The 17,192-nt window shown below is 46.5% G+C and overlaps 1 protein-coding gene across 3 annotated transcripts; it reads right to left on the reverse strand.

Moving 5' to 3' along the window:
- Positions 1-478: 478 nt before the first annotated feature.
- LOC308123281 (homeobox-containing protein 1) lies at positions 479-16,700 on the reverse strand. 3 transcript variants are annotated; one of them, XM_080485692.1, is made up of 11 exons: positions 16,493-16,689; positions 13,847-14,059; positions 11,286-11,700; positions 10,948-11,033; positions 6,740-6,850; positions 4,793-5,023; positions 4,288-4,444; positions 2,767-2,849; positions 2,156-2,251; positions 1,938-2,056; positions 479-739 (listed from the first exon to the last, which is right to left on the reverse strand). In XM_080485692.1, exons 2-11 carry the CDS (start codon positions 13,926-13,928, stop codon positions 608-610), a joined length of 1,512 nt encoding a protein of 503 aa, XP_080341818.1. In that variant the 5' UTR covers positions 13,929-14,059; positions 16,493-16,689; the 3' UTR covers positions 479-607. The 3 variants fall into 3 exon arrangements, with proteins under 3 accessions (XP_080341818.1, XP_080341819.1, XP_080341820.1); XM_080485693.1 differs by lacking the exon at positions 4,793-5,023 and having other exon boundaries at positions 16,493-16,700; XM_080485694.1 differs by lacking the exons at positions 4,793-5,023; positions 16,493-16,689 and having other exon boundaries at positions 13,847-14,148.
- Positions 16,701-17,192: the final 492 nt, after the last annotated feature.

Here is a 17,192-nt window from a genome sequence, read left to right on the forward strand (position 1 = left end):
TCCGGTCGTCCCTCAGGGCTTTTACAGATCCTGCGGCCTCCGTTGATCCATCGACTGATTTCATCAATCGACTGACTTGAGGTTGGAGTCTTACGAAACCAGAGATCCGCCACTTGTTTTGTTCTTTTTTTTTTAAATCCCGTCACCCAGACACACCTGACCTGCAGGTTTCGGCACATTCAGTCACACAGACGCCCTTTTGGAAAACGAAACGACGAAGCGAAAAGAAGGCATGGAAGCAAAGGAAGCAGGAAACGCGTAGCTTCGAAGGGGCGAGGTATCGTTTACATAATCCTCCCTCGAAAAAGGAACTCAGGCTTTGTAATACCATCTTGGAATGCACTATATAATGATATATATATTTATATATATATACTGTATATTGCCGTTAATATAAGCGGGATTACGGTTGATAAATAGAGCGGCCTCTTTACCACCTGAGGCCCTCGGCGAACTTCAGCGCCGTCCTCCCGTTGATGTTTGGGGGCGTCGCAGCTTTTGAAAAGCCTCACACGGAGCGGGGGGCTTTTCTTTTTTTTTTTCTCTCTCTCTCTTTTTTCTATTTCATTAGAATAAAAGCTCAACTGGACCGACCGAGCTCCGCCGGTCACTCTTCGTCCGCCGTCTCCCGTTTCGTGAGGTCGTCTTTCTGTTCGGGGGCCTGAGGGGCGGGGCTCGGCGGCGGCGCCATCTCGGACGGATCCTGCTGGTCAGCGGTCCGCTGGGGCGGCGCGTCTTCCTGTTGGGAAAGACGAGTGTTAGAAACGCAGCAGGATCTCACTGGTCACAAAGAATTCATTCGTTCATTTTTGCTCCTGCTGGGCTAAAAAAAAAAAAAAAAAAAAAGCACAGCAGCGACTCGGTAACGTTTTCAGAAACACTTTCAGAAAAGTCTTCCATGGTAGCGTTGTGAAAACGATGCTCGTTTCCATGGAAACGGCAGAGAAGCTGAAAACGATGTAGTTCGGATGCAATGAAACCACACGCCTGCTCATAGGGAACGATAAGCTGGAAAGATTAACGACGGCGAGGTCACACCAAGTTGGATTGTTATTACAGCGACTGTCCACAAGGGACGGGAACTTCCACATTTCAAGCGTGACGAAACGGGACCAATTTTCGGTACTTTTGCGTGTGTTAATGTGGTAATAAATGTTCATTTGTTTCATAATAAAATATACATTTTTCAATATAACATTTATTTCTCAATATATAAACTGTGACAAACATCAAAACAACCTCTAACTGCTCATATTGTAACGTCGCAGTTATTTCACAAAAGAACCACCGAGTGCTAAACCAGGAGTTTCCTCAGGTGAGATGTTTTCCCGCCGCCGGCGTCGCACTACCAACACTGAAGACGTCATCACACACTGTGTGCTGCGACGCTGCGTTCAAGTCCAGATCGGAAGACCGCCGACCCGTCCACTCTCACAGTCACAAGATGCGTTGAGGTACCGTTTGATTTTATGTGACTCGGTAGTCCCGACGGAATTCGGTCCCCAACCATACTGTCAAAATAAAAGTACCAAGTCCAGGAGAATTGGACTGAAGAGTCGTGACAGTGTCCATCAACGACTTGGAGCACCTTTGTCATTTAAACGGAGCGTTCTTTAGAAAAGTGCACGAAGGTGACAATCTCTGAGGAGTTTTATTGACAATCAAAATTGTTTTAAAAATCATTTCACTTCATTTAAAACCCTGAAGGAAACGAGCGGCAAAGTCACTAAAACAGACATCGTTTTCAAAAAGATCTCCGCGCAAACACGAAGCTTTTCTGAAATGGAAGCGTAGAAATGATGCGTTTTCACTTGAACGGTTGCGTAAACGGAGGGAGTATTTTCCAACATCGACAAAAGCCGCTTTGTCCGCCAAACAAAAGAAAAGCTGCTTTTCCGGCGGAGGGCCCACAGGCGCCCCCTGCAGGTTGCACTTACTTGCTCCGAGAATCGATGATTCACCTGATCTGCAAACTCCTGCATTTCGCCCTCCTCGCCGTTGGAGTGGCAGCTCGGACTCGGCACCTCGATCCCGTGGCTCTCCAGAATGGCAGCTTCTGGTTGTGTTGCAGTTAAAGACGCAGTTGCGTGTGAAACGTTCACCTGAGAGCGGCGGCGGGCGAACCGCCGGCCGTCGTCTTGTGACGGGGACTCACCTATATTCGCTCTCCTCTTCATCTCCTTCCGGCGGTTGGCGAACCAGTTATAGACCTTCAGCGCCGTCACGCGTTCAAACTCGGACAGTTTGCAGCCTGAGGGACAAAACGACATGTTAATGTGTTAAAAAACCAACATTAGACATTGTTTAATCGTTTTTATTTATTTGTTCATCGCTTGTTGCTCGTATTTTATTCATTTATACAAATTTGGTACTGCCGCTGTTCAGCAGAAACGCTAAACTGAAAGTCCCCCCCCCCCCAAAAAAATTTGCAAACTACTACAAAATAAAATCAAGAACTTAAGGTACATAATACTTTGGCAAATTCTTAGGGTGTTGGACGTTATGCCATCTTTTTCTCTCAACATGTTTTGTTTTGTTGGTTATCTGTCCACTAGAATGTCCCTGTTCTCCCATTGTTGACGTTTTGAGTGTTTTGTTCTCTGTGCACGTGTGTCTGTGATTTTCTTTTACAAAACCCACCAACAGCAGGTTTTTAACATTTCCGTGTATCGTTTTCGAAACGTCGCCGCGCAAATTATTTTTTTTTTTTAAACATGAACCCAAAGACAAAGAAAAACTGCAAATAGCGAGAGCGCGGGGATGTACCTGGCTTCTGGATGACGGAGTTGCAGGCGTTGGCGATCTCCTCCCGCTTCGCCTCGTCGGGATACTGATTCTCCATGAAGAAACTGCGCGGGGCACACACACACACACACACACACACCGAGTGAAATCACAGCGGCGCTGCATTTAATATCGTGCGACAGCGCAGCGCTGGCGGCGCCCCCTCGTTTTACACCTCATCAACTTTTTACTCTTCGTGTTGAACCGAGACGAAGTCGAGGACCGCATTTATTTATAAAGTCGTTCAGATCAACGGCTGCATCACGACGGATCCTTCCGCCTTTGCAAGCCGTTTTGTTTTGCTTATAAGCATGAAGATTTTTAGGGTGGAACAAGGTGGAGATCCCAGTCGCCGCCGTTTCCTCATCTTTCCCCTCTGAATCGCCGTTTACTGACGTCTTGCCATTTTTTTTTTTTTTTTCATCCCCCTAAAGGTGAAAAAGAGTCGTCATCTTGCATTACAAAAGACAGAGGGATCAATTTCCCAAAGCCCCACACACACACACACACACACACTTCACCTCTACTGTACCGTCCTTGGGTGTAAACTAGCTCGTGAGGATCAGCACTGCAGTAGAATTGCGTAATCCGCGGGGCCACTTGCTGGTGAGTGTGGTCCTCTTACTACGAGTGCCCAGACTGCACCCGACACTTACAGCAATCGTGTAATAGACGAATCAATGCTCTCGGAGTGGGGAAGACTGGGTCTCTGTCTGGGTTACTGACAACTGTGAATAACGGAGACCAATGAAGCTTTGGCGAATTGGACAAGAAGAAGAAAAAAAATCCAGACGTGTCATTCAAGGGGGATTAACCAATCAAGCTCTGAGGTTGCTGCCGCGGGTAGTAATGGGTTAAGACCTACAGCGGCGCTGCATTCCAGCTACGGCGATTAAAATGCCGACTTGTGCCAACGTGCGAGACCCCAGAAGAATTCGAGAAGCGCCGTGCAGACCGCGGGCGAGTTCATGATCTGCTCTTTTTATAGTTCAATGCAACACCTTCAACGGGTGTCTGACCGACGACAAACATCCCAGCGTTGATTTTAAACTAGCGTGTTCACGGTTTGTGGCGAGCGGCGATCCTGTGGGACCGAAGGGTGGAGCTATTGTTTCCCCGACAAACTCACCGTACCCATCGAAGAAGATTTATTGAAATGCAGTAGCTTGTGTTTCCTAGTTAGTCCCAGGAGGATACGGACCGGGAGTCACGACACTCTGGAGGAAAACACTGTTGTCATCGTCCAGCTACATCGCAGAAGAACTATTTTCTATGGCGGAGGGACACATGAGCAGCAGTGTTTCAGAACAGTCATGTGTTCTGCCATTTCCACCTCGACGGAGAGTTCCACCTTGAGAGTCGTTCTTAAAAAGTGGCGTTTTGAAAGGGCTCTGAGTGCCGTAACCAGTGCGTCACCAAAAAAAACCAAATAAATAAATAAAACACCACTTCCTCCCATTTGGCTCCACGTGGCCTGAAGGGAGGATTAAAATCTGAACTCACCTCTCCATGATTGATTGGCACTCCTTCCTCCAGGTGAACCTGCTTCCTCTGCGGAGCCTCAGCGGGCCGCCCACTATCCCCGTTCTGTCGCCCGCCATGATCCCGGCCCTCCAGTCGGGCTCCTCCTTCACCAGGGAGCGCATCGACAGCGTGGCGCCTGATCGGGAGGCGACAAAGATACCGCATCGATACCGATCCAACGACAGTTGCGCCTACTGAAGCTGATAACGACTCATTTAATCAATCTTTTACGGCCGCGTTGTGATCAGAGATGTGGAGCATTTTGATATTTAACAAACAAATTGACAGAAACCCTTAAAAAAAAACAAAAAAAAAACGACAAGATTCTTCTACTGCGACAAAGCCCACATTATGCTGAAAGAGCCAACGAAACCAGCGAAAAGTAGAACAAGTACTGGAGACGATACCCTCTCAGCCATTTGAGAGTTGAAATGGCCGCCGCAGACGCTCGGCTCGTCTCCACCGGCGGCGGGGCAAGATTTACCTGGCTGGGCGTGGGCGGCGGCCGCGGCGGCGGTGTACCACGGCAGCAGGTGCATCAGCAGCTCTCTCTGCCTGCTCCAGGACGGGTTGGGGTTGAGGTTGGTGTTGGGGTTGGGGAGGATGTTGGGGAGGCTGCCGCCGCCGCTCGCCCCTGCTACCACCGCGTCTCTGTCCCCGCCCCTCGCCCGGGCCAAGGGGCTCACGCTGTGCTGGCTTTCACTCCACCTCAGCCCTTCAGTCGGGACAAAACCAATAGTCAGGCGGCGCCACGGCTGCAGACCGATCGCGCTTTTTACATCCGAGTTTGTGCGACACACTCCTGTAGACCTGCTGGGGTTTTTTTCTTCTTTTCTAAGAAATGTCTTCATCTTTGCCAATTTGTGCGACTGCTTCTCTGGGGATCCCTGACGGGGCAGGTCCACAGGAGCCGATGGAAGAAGCAAAGCGCCGTGGCCACTTTGGATCGGAAAACATGGCGGGAGAATTGTTAGTATCGCCGTCAACAGCCAGTTTGTTAGCCATGGAGGAATGAAAACCAGCACCAGAGGACCTCCGGCAGCAGCTAAAGCAAAGCTTGAATAGGGAGGAGGGGGGCGGGGGGGTGGGGGGTAGTCGGACAGGATTGTGACAGAGGGAGAGAGCGGCGATGGCGGCTGGTCCATCAGACGCCCGTTTTATCTCATGCAAGAAAACACCATTTCTGACACGAGGGTCGTCACGGTTTGAAGAGAATCACTGAGCTGCTCACGTCTCGAGCAGCTCCTCATTTTTTATTATTATTTTTTTTTTGATCAAACGTCTCTTCTTCCGAGGACGCAGAGAGGACATCTCCGCCCCGCGCAGGCAAACCGCACTCACGCCGCTAAAGTTTCATTTCCTAACCAGAAGCCTTAACGCCATTGATTAGAATCTCCTGTAACGGGACTGCCTCCGTCCTCCGTCCTCCGTCTTTGCTCTGAAATTTATAGATTGGACTGGCGTCCTTGTCCGACCCCGCTGCGAGTTAGCGTGAGGAGTTAGGTGCAGCTTCACCATGCGGGAGGGAGAGGAGGGATCAAGAGAAGAGGGATGGGGATGGGAGTGGGCAAGCAGTGGTTCACAGTTAAACACAAGACATACTCTCCCCCTTCAGCACCAGCCTCCTCCCATCTAATCTCTACTCTGTCATCGTTAACCCCACATTCGACCCGCGGCTGCTGATCTGCCCTTTCGCCTAATTATTCCCTCCGCACCGAACATCAGCCATTTACATCCTTTGCTCCGTGCCAGACAGTTTCCCTCCTCCTACGCCGGGTGAACACGAAAGGTTAAAAAAACAAACCAAAAAAAACTCATGCAGTTCAGAAACAATTTAAAAAGCAAAGTCGATATTTATTCTTAGAGGTAAAAAAAAAATAAAAAAAAATAAACTATGATGATCGCTGATTCTCCGAGAGCTTGGCCAGATGGAAATGTGAAACTGAGGTGTCATAATAAAACAAGAAAAAAACTAAAACAAAAAACCTCATGCACTTCAGAAAAAGATCGAAAATCAAAGTCCAGGTTTTCGTTTTTCCACTGAGAAATTCATTCTTTAATTTTTTTCTTTTTACAAAGTGGAAACGTCCGTCCACCGACATGCCGGCACATCTGCATCGCGGGCGGTTTAATGAAACGATTCAGAAACACGGTTCGGTTATCATCAGTATTAGACTTTGCAGAGGCAGAGCAGCCTGCAGCTCTACGACGCCAACGTTTGAAGTACGGAGGCAAATGAGGGACGGACAGACGTCGCTACTTTGAATTAAAAAAAAAATATCTCAACTTTAATTTTTCAACAGTTTTTTCTGAAGCACATGAGTTTTTGTTTTTTTTAACCTCCAAGCTTTTCTTGTCTTCAGAGGCCCTAATACTCTCCGTAGGTGTGAAGCGTCGCTGGGACGCTGGACGCCGCTGCTCGCCGCCTCACCTGGGTTGTTCCTCTCCAGCAGGTACCAGCGGTAGAAGGCTCTGCGCTTGGAGTCGCTCATCTCCAGGCCCTGCTGCAGCAGCCACTGCGAGATGTAGCTCTGGCTGATGCCTGCGTGCGGGAGGGAGGGAGGGAGGGAGGGAGGACATGTTTGCTTCAGACACGGTACAGCAGAACGCGCCCATTGATTGACGCCGCGATCCAGCACCGGGACGAAAATAAATAAATAAAATAAACTCCTGTTAAGCTAATGAAGCCGCCCGAAAAAACAGGGATACTTGAATTAAAGAGGTGTGATTTAGCGGGGAACATCTTGGAGAGGAGCGACAGGAACTGGCCGGTGTTGGTGGAGCGCGGCCCTCCTCTCTTAGTGCCTTCCCGATAAAAACATAAATATTAACTAGCGCATTGTCACATCTGTTATCGGCGCCAGTCCATTAGCGCGCCGTGTTTGGAAAACACGTCAGGCGGAGGGGCGTTAATTCCCCATTACTCAGGGAGTAAAAGGGTTGTGCCGCGCTGCCATCTGCGAATGTCAAGTCGCCACGTTGGCGTGAGAGCGTTCGTCTGCCAGCGGAGCTTCATGAATCATTTCAGTTCATTTTCTTTGGAGGAGGAAACCACCCGTCAGCTTCTCGCTGCTCTTTTAGGACCGTTTCCTATGACCTCCATCTTGGTTTGTAGTTGAACGTGTCGCCGCGGCGCAGCAGGTTACTGGGTAGTTATCGATTTTATTGGGAAACGGGGCAACTACACTGACCTGAGCGTAGCAGCAGGGGTATCAACCACTGAAGCCAAAGTTCTACTCCATCGGCACAGGATACGCTAAAGTTATGCGTTGTCATGACGGCCCTCGACTACGTCATGGGACCACAAGGGCTGTGATTGGTCCGTTACTACATGATCAAACCACGAGGGCTGTGGTTGGTCCGTTCTACATGATCAAACCACGAGGGCTGTGATTGGTACGATTCTACATTATCAAACCATGAGGGCTGTGGTTGGTCCGTTCTACATTATCAAACCACGAGGGCTGTGATTGGTCCGTTCTACTACATGATCAAACCACGAGGGCTGTGATTGGTCGGCTCATGTGCGTCTGCCGTTGAGTTAAAATTTGCAGCGTCACCGTCAAACTTTGTGCCAAATTGCCCGTTAGGAATAGAAAATAGACACTACGAATGAGTGTCGACGACTGATTCTTCTACGCCCCCTAGAGTTATGGTGGTGAACTACTCCTTGGCTCATATAACCTGAATGCAGAACTTCCAGAGTGAAGAGATGGTGTAAAGGCTACACACTGCAGTTTATATAAAGTAGACGCAGCAAAATATATCAGCCTTTACAAGAGTATCCAGTATCTTCTCACAAACTACATAAATCAGGAGGTTTTTTTTTTTAATTTTCAAGTGTGGGAGGACGGTCCCGCCCCCTCTATTACACACCATGCTGTGTCTCAGAGTAGGTAATAATTGACTGGTACACAGCATGGTACAGACTGGATGGACTTCCTGATGTTTGTCATATTATAATATATCTGTCTGAGGGCTGCTGGGGCCAATAAAATCTACCTCTTGCTTTTAATTCTAAACATCGGGGAAGCTTTTATACATTCTTAGCAACTGTTCGGCTTCAGTTTGATCATTTCAATTATTCGCCATTAAACTTGATTGGGAGGCGAAGTGAATATTCACTAGTTTCAGGCCCCATTTAAGTGAATAATGCATTGTTGTTTTTTGCATTTTCATTTCAGACGAGACGTTCTGAAAACCCAAAACGCTCCACCCTGGGAGGTTTTCCGACGACCTTGGCTTTTCGTTTCTGCAACTGACGGGAGGAAGTGATGCGAGGCCAAGTTATCAAGAGGAAGTGGAAGAAAGGCTGCGCCTCACAGAATAATTCCTGCAACTGGCTGATGCTGCGCAACGCTGAAACTCCAGCAGTGTTCACAACTGCCGTGGCTTCCTGGTCCAGACAGAAGCTGAGAAAAAAATAAATAAAAAAAAGAACTATCTTGCCTGAACTGAATTTCTACTGTAAAGTTAAACTAACTCACCTGAAACTTCCACAACTGCAACACTAACTCGTGTAGAATTATGCCTATTTTTTTTTTTAAACAAAACGCAGCCAGGAGCTCCCCCATTAGGCACATCAATCACTCAGAGGACTTGGCAAATCTGAACTCCATCGTCGCCGCGTTCACACTCCCATCTGACTTTAATCGTTTTCAACGTGCCAAAGAAAACTTTGTTTCTCACACTTGATCTGCTTACAGCAAACAGTCCGGCAGCAAAACCTGAAACAGAATCCTGAGAGTTTCCTTCAGCTTCTTAGTCCATCTCTTTAAATCTGAAAACGTCTTTGAGTTGAGTTTTACGTGAGCGGCTGGTTCAGAAACAAACTCTGTCATATCGGTATTTCCACACCTTCGAGGGCGAATACCGTGGTGTACTGTGTACAAGTTACTGCATCTTTAGAAGTGTTTTTTTTTGTTCTCTGGTTCCAGTGAAGACTAAATCTTTCATCACATCCATTTCCCTTAATATTCTGTCACAATATGTTTCGCAGTGGAATTTTTTTTAATCAGTTTTGTAGCTTTAGAGTTGTTGGAAATGTTTAAAGCCAATTTTCATTAACAGTTTTTTGTTGGGTTTTTTTAACGGCACACATGGTGAACTGCCATTATACAGTGATTCTACTGCACAGTTTTTAATTTTTATCATAAAACCCTCAAATTAATTTTTTTATTCAATTCAGGTGTTTGTTTTAATTTCATTTAAATGACATTCTATTTTTATAAAGCAATTATTTAAAGGTTTTATTCAAATTTGATTTCAGTTTCATTCTATTTAAAAGGTTTTCACACTTATTTTATTATTTTTTTCATGAAAATAGAATGTAAAATACTTTATTGATCCCAGAAGGAAATTCTTTTGTCGCTCCACACCGAATATAATAGAATAAATGCAATAGAATGATGAAATATCAAATAAGTCAGGATCAAAATAATCTGTGAGACTATTTATTGTGATTTATTCAGATATTCTTATACAACTGGAATCATTTGTGTCGTTTCAGCTTCAATCGGTGTCCAGTCTGTAGTTTCAACTTTGCAAGATTTATTGATTTATTTTATCATAAAATCTGAACCTTTTCAGCAACGAACGAGAAGCGCGACAAATTTAGAAAAATCACATTTTCCAGAGCATTTTCATTTAACCTTCACACGACCATGAGTGAAACAAAACGCAGCACATGAGTTATGGGTTGAAGGCCAGATTAAAACCTGATTTAATCTTTAGTGGGTCAGAACGACGACGTTTTCAAGCAAAAGGAGAATGAATGCTTCACTGAAAAGTTAATATTTAATCAATAATATCCTTTCTCCTGGGACTTGGTAGCTTTACAGTTGAAAGTCACCTGGAATACCAATCCACCCTCGACGAATCGTTAATGTTTTATAACGTGTTGCCCTCGGCACCAATTAGTGGCCTGTCATGCTTACTACGTGGTTTTCGGCATTTCTGTGTAAACGAGACAAAATGTTTCGAAACTCTTAAGTTGCAGAACATCAATATATATAGTACAGAGAGACATAATCAGTCTTTCTTTTTTTTACATTGTGTCTGCTACTCCTGTTAAAACACTACAGCTTCAATAAGTACAGAAAAGTACGAGTTCATTTAGTAGAAAAACACCAAATCAACTTATTCTTCATTATTTTCACAGCTTACAATGTTACGTGTACGTTTGTGTGCAAAGTTCCATCAGCAAAGACGGCACAGAACTATGAATGTTGAAAATAGTTTAAAATGTATTTAATCTGGAAAGAGATCCTGGGTTTGTAACAAATCATTTTATCTTGTTTTTTTTCAGCTTATTTACACACCAATCGTTTTCAAAAGGACGCTTAACTCTAAAAGGGATTTAAATTCTTTTTTTTTTTTTGCTAAAATCGGGAAAAGAATTGCTAAAATCATAAGAAATTAAAAAAAATTGCAAAAAACCACCTAAAAAAAATGTAAATCCTAAAATGGCTCTCTAATAGGAGGAGTCAAAATTGTTAAAAAAAAATAAAAACGCTGGAAAAGTGTAAAATGCTAAAATCAAGTCCAAAAACAGCTGAAAATGTACTGAAAGGTTTCTCATCTTCAATAGTAATTAAAACTTCATAAATGCGACGTAAATAACAAAAACTGTCTCCGTACCTGTAACTTGTCCCACGATTGCCTGCGAGATCCGCCGGTTGTTCAGGAACGTTTTGATCTCCTCCTTCACCAGGTTGCTGTCTCTCCTGGAAAAAAAAAAAAAAGAAAAGTAAGCAGTCCCACCTCGTCGTCACACGCAGCGCCCCCTGCAGGGTGGTTAACGACCCCGCTCGCCGCTGCTTCTCTTTTTCCGCGGCGTCCCCGAACGCCTGACCTGAATTAACTGTGGGAGGATTCTGGAGGATAAGCGGCGGCTCTGGGGACGTCTGCCGCCATTATGGGACGTTCTAATCGTCTCTCCTCACTAATTCACCCTCATCCATTCACGCCGTTCTCACCTCATGTACTCCTCCACCTTCTCCTCCAGGTCCCACTCCTCCTCGCCCATCATGTCGTAGCTGAAGGAGCGCTGCACGGCCACGCTGGGCGGGTAGAGCGGCGGCGGCGAAGCCTCGTAGCTGTTGCTGGGCGACAGCGCCGCCCCGTCCAGACCCGAGGTCTGCGTGGTGGCGGAGGCGAGGGAGAGCGAGGAGGTGGAGGACGAGGACGAGGACGGGGCGGCGGCGGTGGCGGCGGGCGCGGTGGCGGACGGCGGCGGGTGGGGCTCGCGGGGCTCCGGGTCCAGCCTCTCCAGGGACTCCAGGGCGTGGATGATCTGCGGCTTGGTCATGCCCGAGAGGCGCAGGCGCTGCAGGAGGTCGATCTGCTCGATGGTGTAGCGCGGCTCCGCCTCGCAGCGCTCCATCCTGGCGTCTGCGCAGAGCGGGCGGAAGGGATTAAATGTTGGAAATGCCCCATTTATACGCCGCGGGTTCATTTCTCGCCGGCACCACAACACTTTAAGCAAAAGTGTTACCAAGACACGCGCTGCTAAATTTATCCGCGCGCGGGAACAAACTTAAATTTAGAGGCATGGTGGCGGCTTTTTCAGAACCTGCAGACAAACTGATGGAGAATGAAAGGATTATTAATAGATTAAAAAGACCGATAATAAAAAAAGACTTTCAAATGCTGCGCTTCCACTTTCATCTGGGAACCCGACTGCGACGATAACAACTAACTGGGAGTTTAAAACCAAAAAAAAAACACTAGGATGGGTTTATAGACGTGCACTTAGGAAAAGACTGCATTCTCCTCTGAAGAGCCCCTGGGTCACTCAAAACGTTGGCAACCTTTCAAACGCTTGGCACGGACACTTGGGGCTAACCTTGCTCTATTTGCTCAGGGTGGAATTAAAAGTAAGATCAGCCTGGCAGACGTAACCTGACATCAGGTGCCTCCGATCCATCCATTGATTAACTCCTGCAGGTCTGCAGCGAGCCGCAACGCCACTCGCACCAAGCGCTTTCCCCGCGGGAGTCGCTCTCGCCATGACGCGCCACCGGTTACGTCAAGCTAACTTGTCTCGCGACAGACTCAAGGTGCTTTTCCACGAGTAACTACTCAGCCCTTCTCGACTCGGCCTCGGTTGTTTTCTATTGCAATATAGTAGGACATATATTTTTAGATGTTTATTGATAATATTACAAAATGTGACTTATTACGATCGTGCTTCACCGTCTGGTGTTTCGGTTTCACTGGCGCCCCTGTTAACTGGTGACCTGCCACCAGCCGTTAGCAGCAGCTGATGTTAAAATAAGACAAACAAATGATACTTTAATGAAAATGCGATTAAACAGCGTTCGCCAGGAAGAGCTTTGGGTTTTGGTCAGGTTTTTAACATCAGCTGTGAAAAGGGGATGCTGGAAGAAGCCGGTCACTAGTTAACAGAGATACCAGTTAATCTGAAACACCGTGGAGCTCCTGAATCCGCAGGTCGCCATTTCTGAGCGTCTATTTCTGTTTGGGAGCATTTTCGTTGTAATCAGTGTTAAAAAAAAAAAAAAAAGGACACTTCCCTGACTCATCTGTGTCGTGACGCACCGGCCAATCAACGGCTGCCGTCTGCCGACGCCACATTGTCTACTCGCCTTGGAACCACAGCTGTGCAGGTTCCCACGAAAGTACCTGGTAGTGGTGCTCACACGTAGTGTAAAAGTCAATAGCGAGTACTGTTCAGTCGAGTACGGAACTATTCGGAATTAGTGGAAAAGCGTCAATATGCTCTGTTCACACGTCGATTTCAAGTGAAGACGCAAAACTTCTGTTGTGCATTTTGGTCCGTTTCCATGACAACGGTGTTCGGAGCCACTGAAAAGGCAACTTTTTGAAAACAACCGGGCTGCGTTGCCGTGTAGACAGTAGAAAATCTGCACAAGGAGATGAACAAAAACAACGTCATCCTCCGTGGTGTCATGACTCCAAGTCAATGATCTCCTGGGACTTGGTAGTTTTATTTTGACAGTCACCGTAATAACTTGGTCGTCTGCCTGTATGAATATCTGTGGACTCGCCATTGTTAATGTTTGTAGCGTAACGTTCTCAAACAACCAATGGCGCCAACTCAAAAACTGCTTTCAGTGTTCCGTTTTCAGAACGTTACCATGTAAACACAAAACTTTCCTGAAACAAAAACACAATAAAAGGTCCAAAACCAGCTGCAGTCGCCCAGCAGCGGATAAAGTCTTCACAGCGAACAAAATGATCCAAAACATTTCTCATTGAGGGAAATCAAGAATCTAAGAATCGTCTGTGACCTTGAAGAATTAAAAAATCTGCACGCTTGTATGTTTTAGTCCTCTTTAACCAGGACAGGTGAGATTCGGCTGGAGTTACAAAACATCATTACAAAAAAAAAAAAAAAGTCCCAACCAACAGGAATCAAGTGCCTTTAAAAGTTCACGGTTTAACCGGATAAACAAGACAAAGTGAACTTGTTCGGTTCTTGCCGGTCCGCTGATCATGGAGGGGGGATGAGTGGGGGGGAGGAAGTGAACCGCTGTGTCCGCGGTTCTCTTACCTGACGGCGGGGGCGACATGGACAGGCGCCCCGGGAGTGGCTCGGTGCGCGGGGTCGCGGCGGGGACACACCACTGCCGCATGGCCCGGCGGCGGAGTTCAGCTCGGCGGATGCCTCTACCTCTACCGGGCGTTGGGAGGAGGGGGGGGTCGGACCGGGGGGTCGGGGAGGCTCGCAGCGGCGGGTCACGGTCAATCCGCCTCCGGTAACATGCTGGCGGACACACGGGAGCTGGTGAGTCGCGGTGCTAACGGAAGCTAACAGCTGCCCCGGAGCTCCGCGTCGAGAGCCGCTCTGCTGTCCCGTTAGCGCCGAGACACCGGCCGGAAGCACGCCTGCAGACTGTCACAATAAAACCACCTCTGGCACTTTGACAACACTCAACCAAAACTTTGAAAAGAAAGAAAGCTTTTTAAATCATATATCATTAGTAAGTATAAGAAAGAAGAGCAGCAATTTTACCAAGGACAGCAATAACATAAAATATATCCATACTTAATCAACATAATAAAAAGGTATCTATTGTGATTGATAATATTAATTTTAAATATTGCCTCACTATATTTTGTATTTAAAATGTAATTGATGAAATTTAAATAGTATATTATTGATATCAATATTGGCTATCGACTGGTTTAATGGCACTATATTGGGACATAAGGACCTACCTAATAATAAATATAAGGTCAAATTAATATTGATTTCATCAGGTTTTAATTCTTCATCATGCAGTGGATAGGGCTCTCGCGTTACAGAAAGATGGTTGTGGGTTCAAATACTGAGTGCAGTTTGCAGCATTAGGTTATATATGGCACGGGGCCCCACAGCCAAAAAACATGCATGTGAGATTAATTGGTGACCCTAAATTGCCCTCAGATGTGAAGGTGAGTGTGTGTGGGTGTCCTGTGATAGACTGGAGACCTATCCAGGTGTATCCTGCCCTCCACAATAGTTAGCTGGGATGAGCTCCAGTGCCCTTTGACCCTGAGCAGGCTAAAGCAGCATCGAAAATGAATGCCTGGACGGATGGATGGACTGTATGACCTTAGATCAGCGGTCTCCAACCTCGGTCCTCGAGAGCCCCTGTCCTACATGTTTTAGTTCTCACCCTGCTTCAGCACACCTGAATCTAATGATGATGTCATCACCAAGGTTGTGAAAAAACCCAATAACGAGCATTTCATTGCAATCAGGTGTGTTGCAACTGAAACGAGAGCTCAAACATGCAGGACCGGGGCTCTTGTGGACCGAGGTTGGAGACCTCTGCCTTAGATCAACAGGATGTTTCTATGTACTGCATGCTAAATTCAAATCCACTCTGCTTTATCCTGTGCAGTGTCAGGGTGCTGGAGCAAATCCCAGCTACTTATACACGAGGGCAGGATACACCCTGGACAGGTCACCAGTCCATCATAGGACAAATACAGAGAGACAGACAACCACACACACAATCACATTCACATGTCGAGGCAATTTAAGGCCAATTCATATTCCATAAGAAGAAGAAGAAAGTTCGGCAGTTCCAGTTTGCGCATGACTATCAGTCATATTTAAATCATATTTAGCTTGTAACCTCACTACTGCACGAGTGCCGCAGCTTGTTAAAATGTCAGAGTGCAGGCTTACGTGATGCACCTGAACACATCACGAACAGCTGTCAGCTCCTGTAGTTAAAACCGGACCAACATTGCACTCGGACAAAAACTCTCTTTTATTACTGAAACAGTTCAGAGAAATGTATTTCTGAAAGCACTGGAGGCCAGAAATAAACTGTTCAGTGGAAAAGTTAAAACGCGGCTTCACAGACACAGTGTGGCTGCTGTGAGGGGGCGTGGCCCACGAGTTCGACAGCTTCTCATTGGAGTATGAACAGTTTGATGTCACTGATGAATTTTCTTCATGTTCTCAGTAGTCAAAAAAGGGAGTATGCAGGGGCCTTCAGAGTCACCAAGTAACCTCACATGCATGTTTTTGGACTGGGGGAGGAACCCGGAGTACCCTGAAGATTTCTGCACCATGTGGTAACAAAATGCAAACCCAACACCCAATATATTATAAGTATATTGACGCGAGAGCGTTGACCACTGCACCGGTGTGCCTATATTCTTCCAATACAACATGCACAACATATTAAAATGGTTTAAACAATCATTAGACTTAAAATGAATACCTGTGTTGAACATATTAAAAGATCTAGATTCTAACTCACCTTACAATGTTACTCTGTAGCAAGACTGGCGTTTATTCTGAAGGACACCGGAAACGACTCCATTAAATTCGCTTACTTTGACGGAACAGTCTGTCTTTTTCTCGGCTAACAACTTTGAACAAAAACTTAGTGAAACGTCACGTTGACAGCAGTTAATGGGAGCTGCGGTACAAAGGAAATCCACGATTCAGAGCGGAAACGAGCAAACTTATGCTTTTTGCTAACGAGTTAGCAGGATTTGAGGCTAAGGTAACCGCTGTTTCGGATTGACCGGTTCCCGTCTTAACTGGTGACCGACTTCCTCTGGCGTCTGGAACGAACAGAGCAGACGGACAGGCGCTAACGCAAGTCGGCCACCAGTTAAGAGGGGGACCAGTTAGACCGAAACAGCGGTGGCTAAAAGTAGCGCGTTGTCCCAGCCGAGGAGCGTCTCTTACCTCCCGGAGGGGGTGAAAGTGTGGACGGTGGGGTGGGCGCGGTGTCGGTTCCACCTCACCCCGGGAAGGGGCTCCTCTCTGCCGGGGAAGCTAACGAGTCGAGGAGGGCGCGCGGTGCGGGGCCATGCTGTCTTTCGGGGAATGTCTTATGCAGATGTTTGGAGTGTGTCTCAGTTTGTGACCCCCGCTCACCCGACAAACCTGTCAAGTTAACCACAGAAACATCGCTTCCGTTTAAAAAGAAATAAATATATAAGCTAGCTGCACGAAGGATAACTGTGAAAAGAAATGCAGCATCTATTATGCTCAGAAATTAGACAGGCAACATCAACTCCACATGAGTGATTTTTACAAGCATTGATGATTTTTTTTTTTCCCCTCAATGAAAAATACTGACTCCTTTCATTTTGGTGAACCAGACAGGAAATGTCAAACATCAGCAGGGCTGTCTGCAAGATAGTGTAACTGCAGCACAAAATGAGGTGAAACAAATATTAATTTTAATTAATATTTTTACTTAACAGGGGAATGCAGCTAGTTTGATTCCGACTTGAAGCTAAATAATATTAGTGTTGCAGTACTCTTGATTTGGTCTCCGCGCCTTAATTTTATTTTAACTTGAACTTGTACTCATCTCTGCAATTTTGTACTCCAGCTTGATGCGCCGGTCTGAATAGTACTGCGTCAGTGTTCTCTTGGT

The sequence above is a fragment of the Lipophrys pholis genome (assembly GCF_963383615.2).
Source record: "Lipophrys pholis genome assembly, chromosome: 17".
Taxonomy (NCBI): Eukaryota; Metazoa; Chordata; class Actinopteri; order Blenniiformes; family Blenniidae; genus Lipophrys; species Lipophrys pholis.

Bases quoted from the DNA above. Each gene is read 5' to 3' on its own strand.
- LOC308123281 (XM_080485692.1), bottom strand. From the start codon at position 13,928: ATGCGGCAGTGGTGTGTCCCCGCCGCGACCCCGCGCACCGAGCCACTC. The intron at 6,851-10,947 runs GTACGGAGACAG...TCCCGCACGCAG, and splicing joins AATCGTGGGACAAGTTACAG to GCATCAGCCAGAGCTACATC. The intron at 740-1,937 runs GTAAGTGCAACC...CTTTCCCAACAG, and splicing joins ATCATCGATTCTCGGAGCAA to GAAGACGCGCCGCCCCAGCG.